Genomic DNA, 22,320 nt, shown 5'->3' with positions numbered 1-22,320 from the left:
TGTAAAAAATGTCCCTTTTTTGCCACAGGAAGAAGAGACCAGCCTGGATTTGACGGCTACTGAGCCCGAGATGCATGGCAGCCAGGAGGAAGGGGTCATTGCCAGCCAGGAGGAGGAGGCCGGGCCAAGCACTAGTCAGGAGGGCCCCAGGCCCAGGGCTAGCACAAGCCCACATGTCCCTCCCCCCCAGGTCAGGCAAGCAGGCCTAATGAGGCGCAGGAGGGAAGTGGAGGATAGGAGCCTTGAGATGATAAGGGAGGCAAGCGCCATAATGAGGGCCCCCCTCACCCGCACTGAGGCCTACAGTGCCTATGTTGCACACGAACTAGCAACAGGGGGGGAGGAAGATCAGAGGCGTGCCAGGAACCTATTTAATCAGGTCATTCTATGGATGCAGAGGGGCTGGCTGACGGATGACACCGAGATCAGTGACCCGGCCCATCCTGCCCAACATCTCTTACCTCCTCCTGCTGCCACATCCTCCCCATCTGCAAGAGGCCATTTCAGGATCCGTGGAAGATCTGCTGCAAGGAGGGTTAGAAGGAATAGGAGACGATGATTCCCGGCCTTCCATTTGATCCCCCAAAAACTTTTTGCTTTTTGGACTACCACAGCCTGGGCTCCATTGGCTCGCTTGCTGCTGCTCCTGGTTTTTGTTTTTTGTAGTTGTTCTCTTTAGTTGTCGGTATGCGGTCCTCAAGGTTTGCCATTTTGTCCTTGACTATGTTGCCTGTGCAGTCTGGAACACAAGTCTGCATGTATGTTGCTATCTCAGCAAGTGCTGCCCTTCTAGTTATTTTTTTGTTGAATTATGTTTGAAATAAATGGTGAGTTTATTTTCATAAATACCTTGTCTATTGTTTTTTTACACTGTGTTGATTAGGCATGAAACATTTTTGGTAATATGTGTCATTTAGAAAGGACACCAACTCCTTGTGGGGGGGGGACATTTGGTGTACCAACTTGGTGAAACAAAAAAGGAAAAACACACGCATAACAAAAATGGTGACATAACCTCACCCAAAAAAATACACAACAAAATGTGCATGAAAAAACAATGGTGCAAGAAATTGCACAAAAAAAAAAAAAAAAAAAAAAAAATGTGCATGCAAAAACAATGGTGCCAGAAATTTTTACTGGACTGCAGTTGTGTATTCCTAGGCACTAGCAACTCTCCATAATTTAATTAATTTGTTCATGTAATTGAATACCCATCTAACTTATTTTTAAAGTCAACTATACAAATATCATGCTCAGGAGCGGTTCGTCCATAGAGGGCACTGGCTACAATTGCGGGGCACAGTGGCTAGAATTGATGGGCACAGTGGCTAGAATTGATGGGCACAGTGGCGACAATTGCGGGGCACAGTGGCTACAATTGCAGGGCACAGTGGCTACAAAGGATGGGCACAGTGGTAACAATTGATGGCACAGTGGTGACAATTGATGGGCACAGTGGTGACAATTGATGGGCACAGTGGTGACAATTGATGGAAAAGTGGTGACAATTGATGGCATGGCACAGTGGTGACAATTGATGGCAAAGTGGCTGTGTTTGATGGGATGGCACAGTGACTGCGTTTGATGGCATGGCATAGTGGTGACAATTAATAGCACAGTGGCTGCGTTTGATGGCATGGCACAGTGACTGCATTTGATGACATGGCACAGTGGTTGCGTTTGATGGCATGGCACAGTGGCTGCGTTTGATGGCATGGCACAGTGGCTGCATTTGATGGGCACAGTGAGGCTGCAATTGTTTTGTTTTTTTTCGTTTGCGCCCCCCAAAAGATTTTGAGCACCAGCCGCCACTGATCATGCTTGATTTCACATAAACACGGCCTATTTTACTGTCAAAATATATGGAGCCCCTCTTAACCTTTGCATTGTGGCAATATGTGCTTTACCTAAATGCACAGCTATGCATATTAGACATGAATACGAATGCATTTTCGTCCGAATTTCGGGTATTTTCGTTATCATTTTAACAAACGAAAACAAAGTCACAGAATCCAAAATCCGAAAGATCCGACATAAAAAAATGCTTTATTTTAATTTTCGTTGCTACAATAGTTCAACATAGATAGGAAATTCGACATAATGTTGACAATAGCAATCTGTGTCTATCGAACCTGTGGTCGAATGTGCCTAGTCCAAGATTATTCTACATAGAGAGGAAAGATTCGACATAGAGAGAAAATATTTGACATTATATAGAGACAGTGTTGGGGTAGACCATTCGACATGAACGACGAATATTCGATGAAGCAGCGAAAAACATACAAGCGTCAAATCTGTCATTGAAGGCTTATGGTGTCTGTCGAAAGTTCTAAGAAGATTCGACAAGCAGCTAAACTGTACGACGCCACAAAAGTACATTTCTGGTCAAATGCTTGGCCCATAGGCTATCGAAGAATTCAAATGTTGGTTGACTAGTAATAATAATTTATAAATATAATTATTACTAGTGTCATACAACATTACCATTCTTCTATAGCTTGTAGGCGGAACATTTGACCGGAAATGTACAATTGCAGTGTCGTACAGTTTAGCTGCTCTGCTGAATCTTCTTAGAACATTCAACTTTCAATGACAGATTCAAATTTAATTAATTTGGATTTTCATGTGAATGCATTTAATAACGAAACAAAATAAATAAATAAAAACAAATTTTGGGAGTAACTAAATAAATACATTTTTCGGACGAAAACTAAATTCCGAAACTAAATATTTCAGTGTGCACATGTCTAATGCATATTACACATGTGCCATTCATTTTCTATGGCATCCCAATGCTATAACACAATGCATCTGCACCGTGTAAAACAAGTAAAATACCAATAAGATTTAGGATTCTCATTGTTCTCAGAATTTTGCCAGAAGGATTGTGAGATCACCTTCGTCTAGATATAAAGAGCACAAACTGTTAAAAATATGTATACACTCTAACTTACTCCACAGTTTTTCTACCATTAATGTTGCAATTTGAAATGGGGGATGGGATGGGGGCTTATGTATTAAGTAGCCTGGGCATACTAGTGCTTTAAATTAGATTCATTTTTAGGCACTTAGGGTGATAATTCTCTATCCCTGTCTTTCAATTGTGCTCTTGCATTGGCACATGAACTTTCATTGGAGATTATAAGTGGTCATTTCAATGCAGTTATGGCCACTATTGTCACTATAAGGAAACTGCCCTGAGAAATAATGTGCAGCCATACCTGGCATGCATATAGATAAAACGTGGCTACATAGAGACTTTAGAAGATGAGCAGCACTCAAATGCCAAAGGATTAAAAAAAGGGTGAAACAGTATTTTAACCATTTGTCCACCGGGGCCTATTCTGGCACTTCTCTCCTTCATGTAAAAATCTATTTTTTTTTGCTAGAAAATTAATCCGAACCGCCAAACATTATTTTTTTTTTAGCAGACACCCTAGGGAATAAAATGGCGGTCATTACAACTTTTTTTCTCGCACAGTATTTGCGCAATAATATTTCAAAGGCCTTTTTTGGGGGGAAAAAAACGGTTTCATGAATTCAAAAATAACAAAACAGTAAAGTTAGCCCTATTTATTTGTATAATGTGAAAGGTGATGATACGCCGAGTAAATAGATGACTAACATGTCACGCTTTAAAATTGCGTATACTCATGGAATGGCGCCAAACTTCGGGACTTAAAAATCTCCATAGGCGACGCTTTACATTTTTTTTACAGGTTACTATTTTCGAGTTACAGAGGAGGTGCTAGAATTGTTGTTCACGCTCAAACGCATGCGGCGATACCTCATATGTGGGGTTTGAACGGCGTTTACATATGTGGGCGGGACTTACATGCGTGTACACTTATGAGCGTGAGCTACCGGGGCCAGGGGCTTTTAAAAAAATAAATATATATTTTTATTTTACTTAATTCTTTTTATTTTTACACTTTTTTAACTTTTTTTACATTACATGAATGTAAACATCTCTTGTAATAGGAATCACTGTGACAGGTCCTCTTTATGGGTAGATGTGGGGTCAATAAGACCCCACATCTCTCCTCCAGGCTTGAAAGCATGAGATTGTGAAAAAAATTCACCGATCTCATGCCGACAGCCGCAATTTGTTTACTTCCGGGTACCCCGGTGTGACGTCACAACGTTGTGCCCGGGCCTCTGACGGTCATAGAGATGACTGGTGACCATCTGTCGCGAGCCAGCGCAGGGCGATTCGTTCTACGGGCCCCAAGGGTTTTCATGTACTTTAAAACATAATTATGGCCAGACTATGGACATTCAAATATTTACATATTTTTAACAAGTAGTAAATAAGCTTATAAACAAGCCTTTGTTGATCCTTCTAGCTGGTGGTGCTGTGGAGTCATTTATCCTCAAATTTTACAGCAGAAAGCACTTACCGTATTTTTCGCCGTATAAGACGCAGTTTTTCTACTCCAAAAAACGGAGTGAAATGTCCCTGCGTCTTATATTGTGAATGCTGACAGTCACTGCACCCCCCTCCGTCGCCGCCGTGTCATAATCCCTCTCTCATAGGAGAGAAGACAGGACATGTGATGCATTCCTAGCAGGGGCATACCAAGAGGGAGTGGGGGGAGACGTTTTGCACCCGGGTGTCAAAACATGGGGGATGTCAGTAGCAGTGCAATGGGGGTGCGCTCCGCACCTAGATCGGGTGTCACCCGCCAGAGGTGACACCATCCTGAAGGCAGTGAGAGCCTTTGCTGTTTGTTTTTTTTCAGCCGAACCCCCCCCCCCCTCCCTTTCAGGGCCGTGGTCTAGTCCTGTCTGACTTCCTGCTCCTTCCCCCGCAGCTGCTGTGCTCTGAATATGTCACCACAACTAATTCCTAGCTGCTTCCTGGGTACATCTGAGAGCCAGCCAGCCAGCCAGCCAGAGGGGATTATAATGGCAGTGTCTTCCACTGCCTGAGGTGAGCTGTTGATAAGGGGGCGGGAGGTGTGAGCTGGCATGGTATCCATTGCTCATCACCTGAGCTAATGTGATAGAGGCTTAAGCTGTGTTTGTGTCTGTCCTGCCACCCTGAGCTGATCTGGGAAGGGGGGGGGGGGGGGGAGGTTGCTGTGTCCACCACCACCACCAGATATAGTGTAGCTGAGCTGATTTGATAGGTGGGGTGGTATTGCTGTGTGTCCACCACCCACCTATAGTAGTAGTATAATATAAAATATTTTAGTACACCATTTGGTTCAGAATATTTTTTTTTCTTGTTTTTCTCCTCTAAAACCTAGGTGCGTCTTATGGTCAGGTGCGTCTTATACGGCGAAAAATACGGTACTTTATTTGAGTATATAAACTAAAAAGCACCTTTGGATATGAATGAGTACCCAAAGTACCTGATATCAGCTGCAAAATAAACTTGCTATGTACCAACAGAGCAATATAGATTGAAAGAAAGAAAAATGCGCTAGAAATCAACTACTAGGATATATAACAAACTGGTAGACAAATATACGTATATGCAACATAAATTATAACATATGATGATCCCATATGGTGCTCGTGCTCGTGTTCAATAAAGACTCCTATGGACTGGTGCTCAGACTGGGTGCCCCACATAGATGTGCACTCACCGCAATGTGTGGACCAACTATCACTAGTGTGGTTTATTAGGCATGTGGGGATACCCCAAACTCAGATCTTTAGGATGACGTCTTATTGATAGAGATGTTGCTCGTAGGGATGAATGGCGATTCATTACGCAATGCCGTTTAAAACATTCATTGATTCCACAAAATAAAAAAGGTTACACTTACATTGCTGAGTGCCTAAACCCCTGTACACGCGATTGGTTTGTCCAATGAAAACAAACCGATGGACTGTTTTCTTTGGACAAATTGATCGTGTGTGGGCCCCATTGGTTTGTTTTCCATCGGTGAAAAAAAATAGAACATGTTTTAAATTTTTCCTATGGATAAAAAAACAATAGTAAAAAAACGATGGTCTGTGTGGAAGTCCATGGGTCAAAAATCCACGCATGCTCAGAATCAAGTTGACGCATGCTCGGAAGCATTGAACTTAATTTTTCTCAGCACGTCGTAGTGTTTTACGTCATCGCGTTTTGGCACGGTCGGATTTTTGACTGATGGTGTGTAGGCAAGACTGATGAAAGTCAGCTTCATCGGATATCCGATGAAAAAATCCATCGGATTAGATTCCATCAGATATCCGATCGTGTGTACAGGGCTTTATAGTCCTGGCACCCGGTGTGTATAGCAGGCAATTGATTAAAAGGTTAATCGGCCCTGAACGGAATAGTCCTAGTAGTGGCGTCCTGGTGCACGATTCCCTGGTGGTTTCAATTGGTGCTCCAATTGAAACCACCAGGGAATCGTGCACCAGGACGCCGTTACTAGGACTATTCCATTCAGGGCCGATTACCCTTTTAATCAATCGCCTGCTATACACGCCGGGTGCCAGGACTATTAGGCACTCAGCAATGTAAGTGTAACCTTTTTTATTTTGTGGAATCAATAAATGTTTTAAACGGCATTGCGTAATGAGACTCTTTCTCTTTTGATCCCCATTCATCCCTATACATCTCTATCAATAAGACATCATCCTAAAGATCTGAGTTTGGGGTATCCCCACATGCCTAATAGACCACACTAGTGATAGTTGGTCCACACATTGCGGTGAGTGCACATCTATGTGGGGCACCCAGTCTAAGCACCAGTCCATAGGAGTCTTTATTGAGCACGAGCACCAAATGGGATCATTATATGTTATCATTTATGTTGCATATACGTATATTTGTCTACCAGTTTGTTATATATCCCAGTAGTTGACTTACTTTATTTACTTGGTTAATTTTGCTAACCCTTTCCAGCAATGATGCGGCAGCCTTATAGCCTTCTAATCTCTAATATAAACACGGAGCATTTGTTATGAAATTGGAAACATAGTGCTGAATCCTGACTTGAGCACCTTCAGAGCATATCTTATCAACTTTCAGGATACATTTCTCCACAGTGCTTGTACCTGCAGAGGTCTTTTTAGAGTTTGTTTACTATGTAATAAAAAACATCTTTCCCACCCCTCTTTTACCTTTTCGGCATTCTTTATAAATGTGTTGTGTTGTGTTTTTTTAGAGTCTGTGTCAGCAAGCTCAAACAGATTTTTGCATTCGAATACAAGTCTATGTGAATGAAAAACCACCTGAAGCAGGTCAAATGCAGTGTCAGAATGAGGTTAACTGCAGGTTAAATGCACCTATTAATGAATTCTGAATGGTTTCAAAAGCATCTCAAAGTGACATAAGTTAATGCCATCGACACAAGTCCAAAGCCAATCAACACAGGCCCTTATACTCAACATTCACCATCCATGTCCCTCGAGGCACCATTTCCAGGTGCAGGGAAATGGTTATCCAGTGCTGCTAATGTGCCCACCATGTGCTGATGTCCTCACTGCAATCCATCCTCTGCATCCTGAGATGACCACACCACAACCTATGTAAGCATCCATTTCCACTCCTAAAAAAAGACCCCTCCTCTTGTTTACAGAATAAAAAAAAAGACAGTTTTGGAATCAATTCATTACAGATTTAGGTAAGTAAAAAGAGGAATTCTGATATTTTTTAAGTGTTTTCATGCAAGTGATTAGTGTTTGTTAATCTAAAAAAAAAAGAGAAAGTATCCTGTTTCCTTAAAGTACGTTATACAGCACAGTGCTTGTACTGTTTAATTTGGCCCCGTGTATCACCTAAAAAAACCTGTCTGATCCTGCCTGGCTATGCCATCCCCTCTGTGAACCGACCACTGTATCATGGCTGCTGAGCCCTGACACTGTGGTCAGTTTACGTCCCATACTTCAGCCGCAGCCCTGCTTTCTGCTCTCCTGTGTCCTCATCCCCCCTCCCTGCCTGTCAGTTCTGTCCACTCCACGATCGCCTCCTCTTGCTGCAATCAAATCTATATTATGATCATGCCATCCCCTCTGTTATATAACGCTATGTACCCCTTTGCCTGTGCTGTATAAAAAAGCTGCAGATTATGATGTGGTGGTGCACCCCTAGCAGGTCTGCTCATTACAGCACGGGTTCACTAGAAGTATGTTAAATGAAGTTTTCTGTCATACAATCTGGAAGAGGACTGGTAGGAGTGCTTTTTTTTTTTGTGGAAAAGTGAAAGTTGCATTTTTTTTAAAAACATTGGGGGGGGGGGACATTCAGGGGGCAATTTTTTCTCTAAATAGTTTGTAAAACTCAAATTCTGTTTTTACCCTTTCACTGCCAAGCCTGTACAGCATACGGACCTATAGAACTGCTTCCAGCTGGTCAGGTCTGTAAACCATATGGACCTCATTCCTCCTTTTGCTATAAGCTCATGGTCACTTCAGACTCTGCTGAACAAGCCAATAGCCCTGATCAATGGATGACAATCCCTCCCCACTGCCCCTCTAATTCCCCCTACCTTTCTGCACCAGTGCCTGTGGCACTGATAACACCTACCCCCCCAGCACCGATCGCCAGCATTGATCGATTGTAAATTCTCTGCAGCTGCCAGCCTCCCACTGGCTTTAGGTGCTGCAGGGAAGCCACAGCAATATAAAACAAATAAATTCAGCACTTGGCGGGTGGTTGTTGCAACCCCCTTCCAGTCGCTCCCATGCTCCCCCCATACCGGGAGCCCCCTCCGTGCTGTGCTGCTAGCCAGCTCTCCCTCCTCCCGTTTCCTGCTCCTTCAGCTTCTGCTGGTCAAAGTGAAACTGTCCTGTCAGGATGGAAAGCGGTGTGTGTGGGGGAGGGGTGGTTGGTAAACAAGTGTTTACCACCCCCTTCTTTTCCTTAGATGGTCATAGTGAGCGATCAGTACTGATCGCTCCTATGTCCATTGATCACAGTGTTTACTATACTCCAGTTTTGTGAATGAACAGGAGTCTCTCTATTCATTCGAGTAAAGTGCAGCTCTCAGGATGCAGAGAAAGGGGACTGTCTTCGGTCCATTTCTCTGTCTTAAATGGGAAACATCAGGGGGTCTTTTTATACCTCTGGTGTGTCACCAAAGACCCCCCCCCCCTTAAAACAAGTATGAAATATTGAAAAAAAATAGAAGTGTAGCGCCCTGCTCCTGATGACCAGGCACTATGTTAAATTTAGTGGGTGTCTGAGCTGGTAGTTAGCTCAGACTCTGATGATTAAGTCTAAATCAGCCTCTGTTCCGGCTATGGCTGCGCTTGGAGGGTTTTCCCATTGTTTGCCTGTAGGTGGCATTACCACCACAGGCCAATGTTGGAACACAGGCAAGCCAGAGTACATTAAATGTCTTTTCCCAAAGGAACAGCCCAGTGGGAGTGGTCTCCCCGCTGGGCATGCTGGGGAAGGATACTTAAGTGGCACACACCATTTTCTGAGGTCCCTTTTTGCCTCGTAGCCCTCCTGGCTCGAGGCATGTGATGGTCCATTTTCAGCCCCGGGACCACGTTGGCCCGAGGCTGCATTACTGCCGGGTGGGCCCAGTCGCCTTGACTGGGGCCTGCACTTTGAAGGTACTCCTGTGCTGTCTGTCCTGTGGGAGGAACCCACTCAATGGAAGAAACCAGGGGAGGACCTGTCCTGGAGTGGGTCAAGCAGAAGGCAGCTGGTGTCTCGGGAGAGGCCTGGTAACTTTATTGGAGGATGCACCGTATTCTATGATGCCTTACAGTGTTGCCAGGTCGGCTAAAAGGCTCTAAACTGTACGGCTGGAGATCCGGATACTAAATCCTGTGGCAGAGGATTCTTGAACACTTTGGGCCAGAGTCAGGTACAATACGGCGGCGCAACGTAACCCGTTTACGTTACACTGCCACAAGTTTTTAGTGTAAGTGCCTGATTCACAAAGCACTTTTTTTTTTTTTTTTTTAAGGTGTATTTTGTGCGTGTACTCGAGAGAGGAGCCGGACTGCAGGAGTTGGGAGTAGGCAGGCCTCCCCCAGAGGCAATCTGCCACCTTTCTCCATGCCCCGGGTGGCAATGGCAGGTGTGTGAGGGGGTCCTCCCACACAGCCCGCCCTACCTGCTCCGCTTTGAAGCCCAACGGAGCAGAGGGACTCCCTATAAGGAAGTGAGAGGATCTAGCCCGCTCAACCAGCCCCGTTAGTCCTTCGCCTCTCTTTTTAGAGACCGCGTGGTCAAAGTGTGTGATGTTAACCCAATTTCGAGTGCGTGTTAGTGTGGTGGTTTTTGTGGGAGGGGGGTGGGCGTACTAAGCGCAGGCTTACCTCGCATAGCACACCCACCGGGAGCCGGGCTGAGACCACCAAACTCAATTCACATGTAGCCGGGACCGGGATCCGAACCCCTAGCTGCAGAGGTGAATGGCTTGTCAGCGCAGTGCCAATCGCGTTGAGCCACCGCAGCTCCAACCGATTCGCAGCTCCGCAGATTCACAAAGCACTTACCTGTAAACTTGCGGCGGTGTAGCGTAAACCCGTCCGGCGCAAGCCCGCCCAATTCAAATGGGGCGTGTACCATTTAAATTAGGCGCGCTCCCGCGCCGGACGTTCTGCGAATGCTCCGTTCGCAATTTTCCCAACGTGCTTTGCGCGAAATTACGGCGGCGCGACGTGTTTGTGAATCGCGACGTGCGTAACGTACTTACGCCGGAAAAAAATAAATTCAAAATCGTCGCGGGAACGACGCCCATACTTTAACATGGTGGAGTAATTTTGCACCATGTTAATAGCACACTTAACTTTGCGACGGGAAAAAAAGACTTGCGCCGACGTAACGAATGCGAAAACCTTCGTGGATCGCTGTAACTGCTAATTTGCATACCCGACGCTGGAAAACGACGCAAACTCCACCCAGAGGCGGCCGAGGTACTGCATCCTAAAATCCGACGGTGTAAGTCAAGTACACCTGTCGGATCTTAGGGCTATCTATGCGGAACTGATTCTATGAATCAGCCGCATAGATACGACAAGAGATACGATGGTGTATCAGGAGATACGCCGTCGTATCTATTCTGTGAATCTGGCCCTTTATTTTTACCCTGAAAGAAAGATCTGTGGCAGAGACTGTATTCTTTTTGAATACATTGAGGCTCCTGCCAGCCACAGAGTCCGTGAACCCAGAAGGTGGGAGAAGATGGAAGCGGCCTCCAGTGATGATATCGCATTGCTGGAAGGCTTCGTTTTCAGGAAATAAATACTAGCACATTATGCCTTTACATTGCAGGTAAAAAAAAGGAAAACGACCAGCAGTTTACAACTGCTTTAAGTGGGGGAGATTTATATGCACAGCACAGTTTTACTTATGCAGTGGACTTAAAATACGTGCACAAATGCAAATTAAAGTGATAATGCAGTTTTCTTGCAACAGCCAAAGTAATATACATAGAAACTGTAATAAAATGCCCAGCACAATCCTTTGTAAAGCTCTCCAACACATTGCCTTTTCTAAATTCATACACATAGGATTCAACAAGCAGCTTCACTTCAATTAGCATGCAATTTACAGAATTAAAAGTGGCAATTTCCAGTGTCCGTATTATCCCATTGTAGGGGTCTATGATTCATGAATACTATAAAATTATACAGAAGAAACTCTGACGTAGGTATTTATTCTTTGCTTACTTACTTTTGATTCTATTTGTTAGATGAAAAGTCATGTGCAATCACCTTTACTCAAATGTATATTTTCTAATGTATAGTTATGCCGCGTATACACGATCAGTCAATCCGATGAGAACGATCTGATGGACCGTTTTCATCAGACCAAACCGATCGTGTGTAGGCCCCATCGGTTATTTATCCATCGGTTAAAAAATTTAAGTTCTAAGCTCTGTGTAATTAGCTGTAAAATAAGCCCACACAGCCCCATAGAGAGAAAGTGGGAGGATTCTTCCTAAGGCATGTGTCTCAATCACATTCAAACTTCCAGGGTAGGGTTGAATCTGAGAACAACTTTTATAGCACCATCAATGGGAGAGACAACAAGGGGTCTGCAGTGTGTGTGTTTCTGCATCTCAAGCAGACACACCAGGATAACCAAATAACATACAAAAGGGGCTAGGTTAGACTGGTGTAGTAGAGCGATATCTGGATGAAAACCTGATATTTTCAGCAGGTAAGCTATATTCCTGGAGTACATCTCAAGGTTTCATTTACAATTTTACCTGAAGTGAGCCTTTAGTAAAACTGTGAGGTTAAATATTTGATATATTTGTTTATAAAGTTACAATAAATCTTGTAAGCAATATGGTAATGTCTCTGCAATGCATGCAAGAACATGTATGTCTTGGTTTAAAAATGGAATGGCATTGGTTGGTTTGATTAAGAGGTAAGGCCAGTTGAGGTCTATGGTGCATTCCATTATGAATGATAAGTGAATTTATAATGGAATGGCATGAATAGGGTTTATAATCAGAAAAATACACTGACCTTAACACTACACAGGTGCAGCAGCATAATGACCCGCCAACTGCAAGCACATCAATTCCTAGAGAAAAGTCCAATGAGATTAACTCAGCAATAGGCTCCGGATATAAAACATACATTACTAAATCATTAAATAGGTCAGTATAAGCTTGAAGACATTTTATTCACACAGCAATAAAAACTACTAAATCCAATAGGAAAAAAAAAAAACCTCTTTGAATGTGAATTATATACTTGTATGTAAATAAGTCTTGTAAAATATCAAGTTTTGTAACATTGCACTAGTTTAAATGACATTAGGTTCCCTTTGCACTTTATTTAACCTCCCTGGCGGTATGATTATGTCAGATTTTTCATGCTGAAAGCAGTACAATTGTTTTGCATGGAAATTTGGCGTTTTATATTGTAGGCCTGTAATTCTTAGGAATAACTCACTTAAATCTGTCCAAACAAGAGTCTAGTAGACATCCCGGGTATGATAAAGTTTGAAACACAAAATCATAAATTATAATATGATAAATAACTATAAATAATTATAACAAATAATAATCTAATAATAATAAAAATTATTCAATAATGTAATCAAATCAAAAACACTGAAATTTGCTCAGTTGCAGAATTGTCGCTGTCATAACTTTCAGTGTTTGATGACGAATTTCCCCACAAATCGCTATCGCTCAATTCTGCAAGTGATTCTAATTTATTATCGCTGTTTTCTAGCTGCTCTAAAACCACTTTTGACATAAAGGGACGTTTTTTGGTTGCTATGGACAATCTACAGTTTCCAGGCAGAATTTTTTTTATTTATAATATAAAAGTGCATGCAGGTCACTGGACAGACCACTAGGGACGAAGGGGGGTGTGCAATTATTTTCTACAGTACTGTAATCTGTAAGATTACAGTATACTGTATGTGTACTGTGTTTTTACTTTTTGGAATTTAGCACCGATCTCCGCCCCCGTGCGTCGCAACGTCGCAGGGAACGGAGCTTGGCGGCACTCGGGCACTGTGTGAATCGAGTGAGGAGACAGCTCAATCACACAGCGGGAGACATCGCGGGATCCAGGGGACAAAGTAAGTAACTCTGCCTGGATACTGCGATGCGATCCCGAGTCTGGCTCGGGGTTACCGCTATTAGTACTGAAATTCCACCCGAGCCAGACTTGGGATTACCGCCAGGTAGGTTAATGTCATTGTATAAGGAGCAAAAGGGTACAGTAGCTGATTTACGTTAAATCATCTTTTACTGTACTTATTGAAGTTGATCTGGCTATTAGAAGCTACTTGACCTCACTGCGTCTTTCAGCACTATGTAATTAAAAATAAATACTTTGGTTCATTGCACTATTAAAGTAATTAATTATCTGCACATGCGTTTGGTAGAAGTGTTATAAGACATCAACAATGTTGACTATTTGAGTAAGAGTAAAGCCTCATACACACGATCGGATTTTCCGACGGGAATTGTGTCATGACAGCCTGTTGGCCGAAAATCCGACCGTTTGTATGCTCCATCGGACAATTGTTGATGGATTTTCCGTGGACAAATGTTGGATGGCAGGCTTAAAAAATTTCTGCGGACAACAGTCTGTTGTCGGATTTTCCGAGCGTGTGTACACAAGTCTGTCAGACAAAAGTCCAAAGTACAAACACGCATGCTCGGAATCAATGCTCATCAAACACGACATTAGCAGAAGGTGCCCAAAGGGTTGTGCTCAAGAGCTGAATTTTCACGTAGTACGTAACTACGTTCATGTTTGTTGGCCGACAATTGTGTGCCGTTTGTATGCAAGACAAATTCCTGGCCAAAGCCCTTCGGACAAAAGTCAGAGGCTTTGTCTGTGGAAAATCTGATCGTGTGTACGAGGCTTAAGACATCAACAGTGTTGGATTTTTTGAGTTTAAATTAATGCATAATTTACATAATTACAGTAACATAAAGAGAAACAGTGTTTAATGCATAAACGTATAACATCAACTATATCAATTATTTACCCTTCTGGTTAATACAGAATGTTTGAAAATATGACTTTAATATTAAAAGCAAAGGTAAAATTTGCTAGTCCATTGTGGTATAAACCTGTGTAATATTTTTTAATAAACTTGCATGTTTATGCACTTAGAAGACACCATTGCTGGTGGCCTTATCTTATGAAACAATATAAATCATCTAGAAATATACATTTCAGACAACATCCTTCACAGCTGAATGATGTCTATGAAGGTTACAGTGTGCTCTAAGCTCCTCCTCTTCTGCATGAGCCAACCTAACAAGCTGCTTTCTATGGGGAAACACGTGTGGGCTCGCCCCCGAGCCAGGCTGTGTGCTTCCACAGACACACACAGTGTGTCTCGGCCCTGACACTACTCCCCCCCTCACAGGATTTGATTGACAGAAACAAGAGCAAATGGCTCCCGATGTTGCTTCTATGTCCTGTGAGAAGAGGGAGAGAGACACTACTGATGGGCAAAAAAAAACTTCCTGAATTGGTTGCCATATACTGAGACTCATTCCATATTAAAATTAATTTACCCAGCTCAATATTCTAAACCTTTATACCTTTTCTAAAATGTTCTTCAGCAGTATATGGAAAATTGGAAAGAAACTGTGCTAGATACTGAACAAACAAGAAAGAAAAGCTGCAATAAAATCACAGTCTATTCAATCCGAGAGCTGCGATTACCATGTAAACAATAGATACAAAAAACAAACAGTGAGAAAAAAATATAAATCGCGCTACCTCTAAACCATGTGAAACAAATGTTTGAATCACAAAATACACAAAACTATGTGATATGTGATGGTATAAATCAGTGGTGCCCAACCTTTTGAAGGCCGAGGGCCACTTAAGCGACTTAGTAACCAGTCTCAGGCCACAATGAGCAGAGTGGGCAGATGACAGGTCTGTGTCCAGTCTGCATATGCAAAGCGGACACAGACACAGCCCAATCTACTCTATGGGCCCTCCGATCCAATCAGATAGAAGGGGGCAGATCCACTTGTTTTTTTTTAGCAGATCGGATTGGAGGTAGGCGGGTCTAAACGGACAAAAGTCTATTTAGATCTGCGGCTCCATAGAGGTGAATGGAGGGTCCGATTGGGTCAGACCGATCATGTGAAAGGGGCCTAAGGCTGCTTTTACACTGATGGTCTGTGGTCTATTGTGGCGCAGTGTATGGTTTTCCCGCCAGTTAACTGCACTTTGCCATAGACATGAAAAGGGGCATCTGCTTGATGTAGTATTCTCGGTAGTGGGAGAATCCACCGTTCCCACAATCAAGCAAGTGGTCTGGTCTGATCATTACCTAGTGCAATTTCAAATTCTTACCCTAAACACCACGGATAAACCAAAAGGAGCCCTTATGCAACCCTCCCTCCCGTACAGAAATTTGAAAAAAATCACACCTGATTTATTCCACAATACTTATTCGAACCTCGAATCCTACACAAACCCTCTTGAGAAAGACAGCTATGAGGCTTTACCTGACGACTTCGAGGAAAGCATCAAGCAGTTAAATGAGAAACTCAATGCTTTTGATGGTAAACTTAAGGCCACGCTGGACATAGTGGCACCCTTCACCCAATCGAACTTTAGGCCAAAAATTTACAAATCCAATCGTTGGTACACCCCCAAATTAGCCACCTTCAAAAATAACTGCCGGAAGCTAGAAAGGAAATGGCAAAAAAACAAAACTAAGGCTAATAAAATCCTCTATAGAATACAGGCCCGTGCTTACTTCCAGTTAGTAAGGAAGCATAAGAGAATAGCCCTAGCATCCCGCATCGAATTAGCGGCCAATAGCCAAGCGGAACTATTTAAAATCAGTAAGGAGCTGTTTAATCCACCACTGGCCTCCCAACAAATTGTCCATTCTCAAGCTCTATGTGACAATCTACTTGAGGCCTTTGTCAAAAAAGTTTGTGACATCCAAGCTGGCCTAGGTCCCCCAGTCCTTGTTCCCTCAGCAAACCTCACTATTAAGATCGACCGGCCCAATCACATCATTCCCTTTTGCTCCTTTCAGCCAGTAACGAAATCTCAGCTCTTCAGCTCCATTAAACATCTAAAACCCTCTTATTATGCCGATGACACGTGCCCAGCATGGTTGCTTAAGGATAACATCAACACAGTCATCGATGAGATTCTGATCATGGTTAACCTCTCTTTGACAACTGGAGAGTTTCCAGATAACTGGAAACATGCCCTGGTCACACCAATTTTGAAAAAAAGCACGCTGGATGCCAAAGTTATGTCCAACTACCGCCCCATTTCAGGACTATGCTTTCTGGCTAAGCTGGTGGAACATGAGGCTCTTATGCAACTTCAAGCACATTGTGAATTACAAAATCTCTTTCACGATGCTCAATCGGGGTTTAGGCCCAAAAGAGGGATCGAGCTATCCATCCTGGCCACTAGAGAAAGGCTGCTGGAGTCGAGAGACGCGGGGGGGTCGGCGGCCTTGGTACTGCTTGACCTCTCCGCGGCTTTCGATACTGTCAGCCACAAGATCCTCCTGGCTCGGCTGCAGGACGAGTTCTATATTACAGGCCTACCCCTTACTTGGATATGCAATTTCCTGACAGGCAGAACATTCCAAGTAATATTGGGCTCATTTAGGTCAGCGAGGGTGCCCCTTCTCTGCGGGGTCCCTCAGGGCTCGGCAATTTCACCGTGGCTGTTTAATTGCTATGTGAGGCCCGTGATAGATATCATCTCTTCATGGGGATTGGCCACTCAGGTATACGCTGATGACATACAAATTGTGGCCAGTGATGCTCTTAACCCCACGGCAGCCCACCTTCTTTCCTGTTGCCTCTCATCTATCCAGACATGGATGAAGGACAATCGTTTGGCCCTGAACGTATCCAAAACTGAGGTACTTCTTACAGGTCCAACACAAAGTTTAAACCTGCTTGCAGAGTGGCCCGTATCAATGGGCCCGTGCCCCACTCCATCCAGCCAAGTAAGAAACCTGGGTGTCATATTTGACAATAAACTTTCATGGATTCCACAGGTGAGGAACTGTACCAAGAATGCCCTTTACTATCTTCGGATGCTGCGACGGGTAAAACATCTGCTCTCCCAAACACACAGAAATACACTAGTACAGGCCTTAGTCATCTCACGCCTTGACTTTTGCAATGTGGTATACCTTGGACTCCCTATTAAATGGCTCTCCAAGCTGCAGCTGGTGCAGAACCAGGCAGCTAGGTTGATTACGGGGACCTCAAGATGGGACCATATATCACCCGTTCTCAGACTACTTCATTGGCTCCCATGCGCAAGGAGGATCGAATTCAAGGCTTTGTGTGTTATGTTCAGGGCCTTCAAACAACATGGCCCACTGTTCATTAATAACATGGCCATACATTACCACCCCCCCAGGGCACTGAGATCGGCCGATCAGGACTTTGCTGTCATCCCTCTAGTAAGGTTGATTTCGTTCGGTGGCCGATCCTTCAGAGCCAGAGCCGCCTCGCTTTGGAACCTTCTCCCGTTGCCTTTGAGGAAGTCCACTGTTCTTATTACCTTCAGAAAGGCTCTGAAAACCTTCCTCTTTGGGGCAAGTTGATTATGACCACGCCTATTAAACTGACCTGGCCCCTCCTCCCCTCACCCTATGTCCCCCTCACTCCAAACCCCCTTGCTACCGTTTGTTTTTATTGTTGATATTTTATATGGTTTCTCTTTCTTTTATGTACACGAGCCATCAGTTCGTCTACGAAGTCTTTTTTCTTTTCTCTTGGATTGCTTTTTGGTCCAGAATAGACCAGCGGACCTCCTTCCAGCGCTTAGACACACCCTTCAGGGTGTATGTGGCGCTGTAAAGAAATATTAAAATCAATCAATCAATCAATCAATAGACGTCTATTATATTCTACAGGCGTGGTGCACTTTCTGAAAAGCTGCTTGCTTCCTTTACTGCCGGCTTCATTTACAACACTGATGCTCTTGGATGGCAGGTTGGCAATCTGGGCTTGCAAACCAGCCATCCCAGGGCAGGAGGTCGCGGGCCACATCAGAGTGCTCCGCGGGCCACATGTGGCCCCCGGGCCACTGGTTGGGCACCCCTGGTATAAATCATAAGCTATGTGAAGAAGTAATATTTTACGAAACGGACGTAGGGCGGAGCGGCACGCTGTCGTCACCCAAGAGCTCCAAATGTTCCCCCAGTGGACAGGTGTCTGGGAATTTGTGTACCGGCCGGCACATCAGATTCAAGGCATTTTTTTACTGCATGTTTGTAAGTGCAATACAACTTTTAATAAATCTTTTTTACTCATTTAACCTCCCTGGCGGTCTTCCCGAGACTGACTCGGGGTTAGATTTTCCTGCTACTATCGGTAACCCCGAGTCAGTCTCGGCTCGCCTCGCTGAATCCACAGGCACTTTTTACTTACCTTGTCCCTGGATCCAGCGATGCCACCGCGCTGTGTGAGCGAGCGGGACCTCGCTCGATTCACATAGTGCCTCCGTGTGACGCCGATCTCCGTTCCCTGCGACGTTACGACGCACGGGGACGGAGAACGGCGCCAAATTCAAAAACGTAAACAAACACATTACATACAGTATACTGTAATCTTATAGATTACAGTACTGTATGTAAAAAAAACACACCCCCCCTGTCCCTAGTGGTCTGCCCAGTGTCCTGCATGTCATTTTATATAATAAAAACCTTTTTTTCTCCCTGCAAACTGTAGATTGTCCATAGCAACCAAAAGTGTCCCTTTATGTCAAAAATAGTTTTAGATCAGCTAAAAAACAGCGATAATAAATTATAATCACTTGCAGAATTGTGCGATAGCGATTTGTGGGGAAATTCGTCATAAAAAAAAAAAAATAATGACAGCAACAATTCTGCAACTGAGCAAATTTCAGTGATTTTAATTTGATTACATTATTGAATAATTTTTATTATAATTATATTATTATTTGTTATAATTATTTATAATTATTTATTATATTATAATTTATAATTTTGTTTTTTAAAAAATGTAATACACGGGATGCCTATTAGAATCTTGTTTGGTCAGATTTAAGTGAGTTATTTCTAAAAATTACAGACCTACAGTATAAAACGCCAAATTTCCTTGCAAATAATGGTACCGCTTTCAGCATGTTTTTTCTGAAAGAATCATACCGCCAGGGAGGTTAATGCGCTATGTGGAGCTGTTATTGTTTTTTACATGGTGGGCATTGATGTTGGTGAAGTTTAATCACTTGTGGATGAGACCCCAATGTTAAGGATCGTATCTGTCTGAACTGCAAGACTGGGAGCGACTACCTAGTATATGCTGTTCATGATCCCCTGTCATAAGGGATCATGGCGTTCTGGTAAGGAGCCAATCTTTAGTTTGGTGGAGGATACATCACTTTTCTTTGGACACGTTTTCAACTGATTTTGGAACTTGGCACAGAGCACGGGTGTTTGGCATTTCACTTGTTAAACATTTATGGACTTTATTGCTACAATATTTACTTTATTTATATATTTATATATTTTTTATTTGGTTAATATTCATTGATTTAATGATATGATTTAAATTCTTTTTGATGTTCATTATTTTTTTTAATCAGAAAAGGTATTTATTGAGAAAAAAGAACCATACACGATTACAAACATACACATTACATTGTGCAGCATAAAAAATACCGGATACAGGCTGTATCCTAACACATTTATCTTCTCGCACAAAAGGTTACTAAACAAGATGATGTTCATTATTAATATCATCACTGTTTCACTGCTATTGAGGGGCTTGAGAGTGCTTTATAGTGCCCTCTAGTGGTTACCAACCTCTCTTGTTTTTTTGGTATATTAGTGATTTATATATACCATCATCTATCACATAGCTTATGATTTATACCATCACATATCACATGGATTACATTTTTGAGCTGCCCCTTTTTGGAAGGACATACAACCATCTTTGAGGTGGCAGACCACTTGTCCAAGATGGCACACTTCCTGGCCATGATATGCACACATACCTCTAAGGTAAGGGTGGATATCTTCATCAGGGAGATCTTTAAATTACATGGTCTCCCTTCTAGTATAGTCTCGGACAGGGGAGTGCAATTCACAACAAAGTCCTAGAAGCGTCCATGCAAGAGCCTGGCTTTTGGTGTGCTACTATCTTCGGCTTACCACCCACAGAGTAATCGTCAAATGGAGAGAACCAATCAAACTTTGGAACAATATTTAAGAGGCTTTGGTTCCTTCTCCCAGGATGACTGTCTCTCCCTGCTCCCATGTGCCGAGTTTGCCAACAATAACTCGGTACACTCCCTTCTTGGCAAATTACAGGTTCCACCTGCCTGCTCTTCCCAACACCATTCCTGTAACCTCAATACCAGCTAACCCTTCTCCAGTCAAACCTCCAAACCCTCCGGGAAACTATGCAAAAGGCCCAGGAGGATGCCAAGAGACATTATGGCTGAAAGAGAAGGGGCAGCCTAGACTTCAAAGTGAGAGACAAGGTCTGGCACTCTTCCGTCAGCCTCCGGTTGCCCTGTGCTTCTAGGAAGTTGGGGCTGAAATTCATTGGCCGTTCCAGATCAAGAGGGTAATCAAACCTGTGGCCTTTGAACTTGCCTTGCCGGAATTCTATAACATTCACCCAGTATTCCATGTTTCATTGCTCAAGCCAGCCTTGCCCAGTCCCTTTGCGGGGAGAGAGAAGGAGTCGCCCCTATCAGTCCTAAAAGATAGCGAACCAGAATTAAAAGTGGAGGCCATTTTGGACTGCCAGAGGAGAGGAAGGTAAGCCCAGTTTCTTGTTAAGTGGAAAGGGTACCTGCCTGAGGAGAATTCCTGGGAGTCTGCAGGTAACCTACGTGCTCCTAATCTCCTGCAGAGTTTCTGTACCAGGTATCCTGAAAGATGGGCTGCCAGAGGCTGCCCCTTGGGGGTCACTGTAAGGGAAATGGCTGAAGGACTGGCAATCCCACCCAAGACAATCATGACCGCCATGGCAGAGTGTGACTGATGTGGGCAGTACTTTCGGGTTTATTTAAGCCTGCTGTTGGAGCCCCTTGCTGGATTATTGTCACTTGACAGGTGTTTCCTGTGCTCCTGTGTTTTCGTTATTCCGATTCCACCTGTAACTGACCTGGCTTGTTCTGACTTCTGCTTCGGATCCTCTTCTGATTAACCCCTGGCTTGTCCAACCGACTATGCTCTTGTCTGCTCCCTCATCTGTGTTTTGCATCTGATAATTATGGACTGATCTCACGTGTATGACCCCTGGCTTGTCTTCACCTTCTGTTCCTGGGTTGCCCTACTGGAGATATCTACCTGGATGGAGTGCTCAGTGGCCCTACAGATCATCCCAGTAACTCTCAGTTCTTTCCAAGTGGCTGGCTCATCACCAGCAACAGATGTCAAACGTGCACCTTTGGGCACTGCTCTCCCTGTATAACTTCCAGGGAAGCACTGCCCTCTCAACAATCGGCCTCTTTCCTGACTCCTGACAGCAGCACAGTAGTGACATTATCAAATCTCTCTCTTGTTGTAAGAGGCAGCGGGGCCTTACACCTCACTATGGAGATATAGAGATAAGAAGCTGTATGCACATGACTGCCTAGGCACTTTCACATACCAGAGGTACTAATAGGCACAATTTGCTTTTTCAAATGTTCCCTATGACATAGCAAATCTTCACTTTCTGAGTTCTTTGCCAATCTAGATTGCATATGCTGACATATGCACCTCCTCTTGAAAAAAATTAGGGCTGTTACTGATTAAAATTTTCGTGTTCGATTAATCGTTTTTTTTTTTTTTAATCGACTAATTTCGATTAATTATAATACACATACAGATCTAACTACTTTTAGCTGATCTCCTTGCATTGCAACTCTGCATTAGTCAGTGGTAAATGTGGTATACACTGTATACAATATACAATACTATATACTATAATACGTTAGTTT

At 43.5% G+C, this 22,320-nt stretch overlaps 1 protein-coding gene across 4 annotated transcripts in view; it reads right to left on the bottom strand.

Annotated features, from left to right (window-relative positions):
* HECW1 (HECT, C2 and WW domain containing E3 ubiquitin protein ligase 1) overlaps positions 1-22,320 on the bottom strand; it is a 418,742-nt gene that overhangs the window by 279,891 nt on the left and 116,531 nt on the right. The window contains exon 2 of one of the 4 annotated variants that reach the window (XM_040353252.1): positions 12,388-12,445. The exons of the other annotated variants lie outside the window; for them this stretch is intronic. Within the exon in view, the coding sequence (XP_040209186.1) occupies positions 12,388-12,414 (27 nt within the window). The 5' untranslated portion in view covers positions 12,415-12,445. The remainder of the gene's footprint in view (positions 1-12,387; positions 12,446-22,320) is intronic. 4 annotated transcript variants of the gene reach the window in all.

Source organism: Rana temporaria, chromosome 5 (genome assembly GCF_905171775.1).
Source record: "Rana temporaria chromosome 5, aRanTem1.1, whole genome shotgun sequence".
In the NCBI taxonomy this organism is placed as follows: domain Eukaryota; kingdom Metazoa; phylum Chordata; class Amphibia; order Anura; family Ranidae; genus Rana; species Rana temporaria.
The sequence above is the reverse complement of the archived record's forward strand: the minus strand, read 5'-3'. Positions and strand labels throughout refer to the sequence as shown.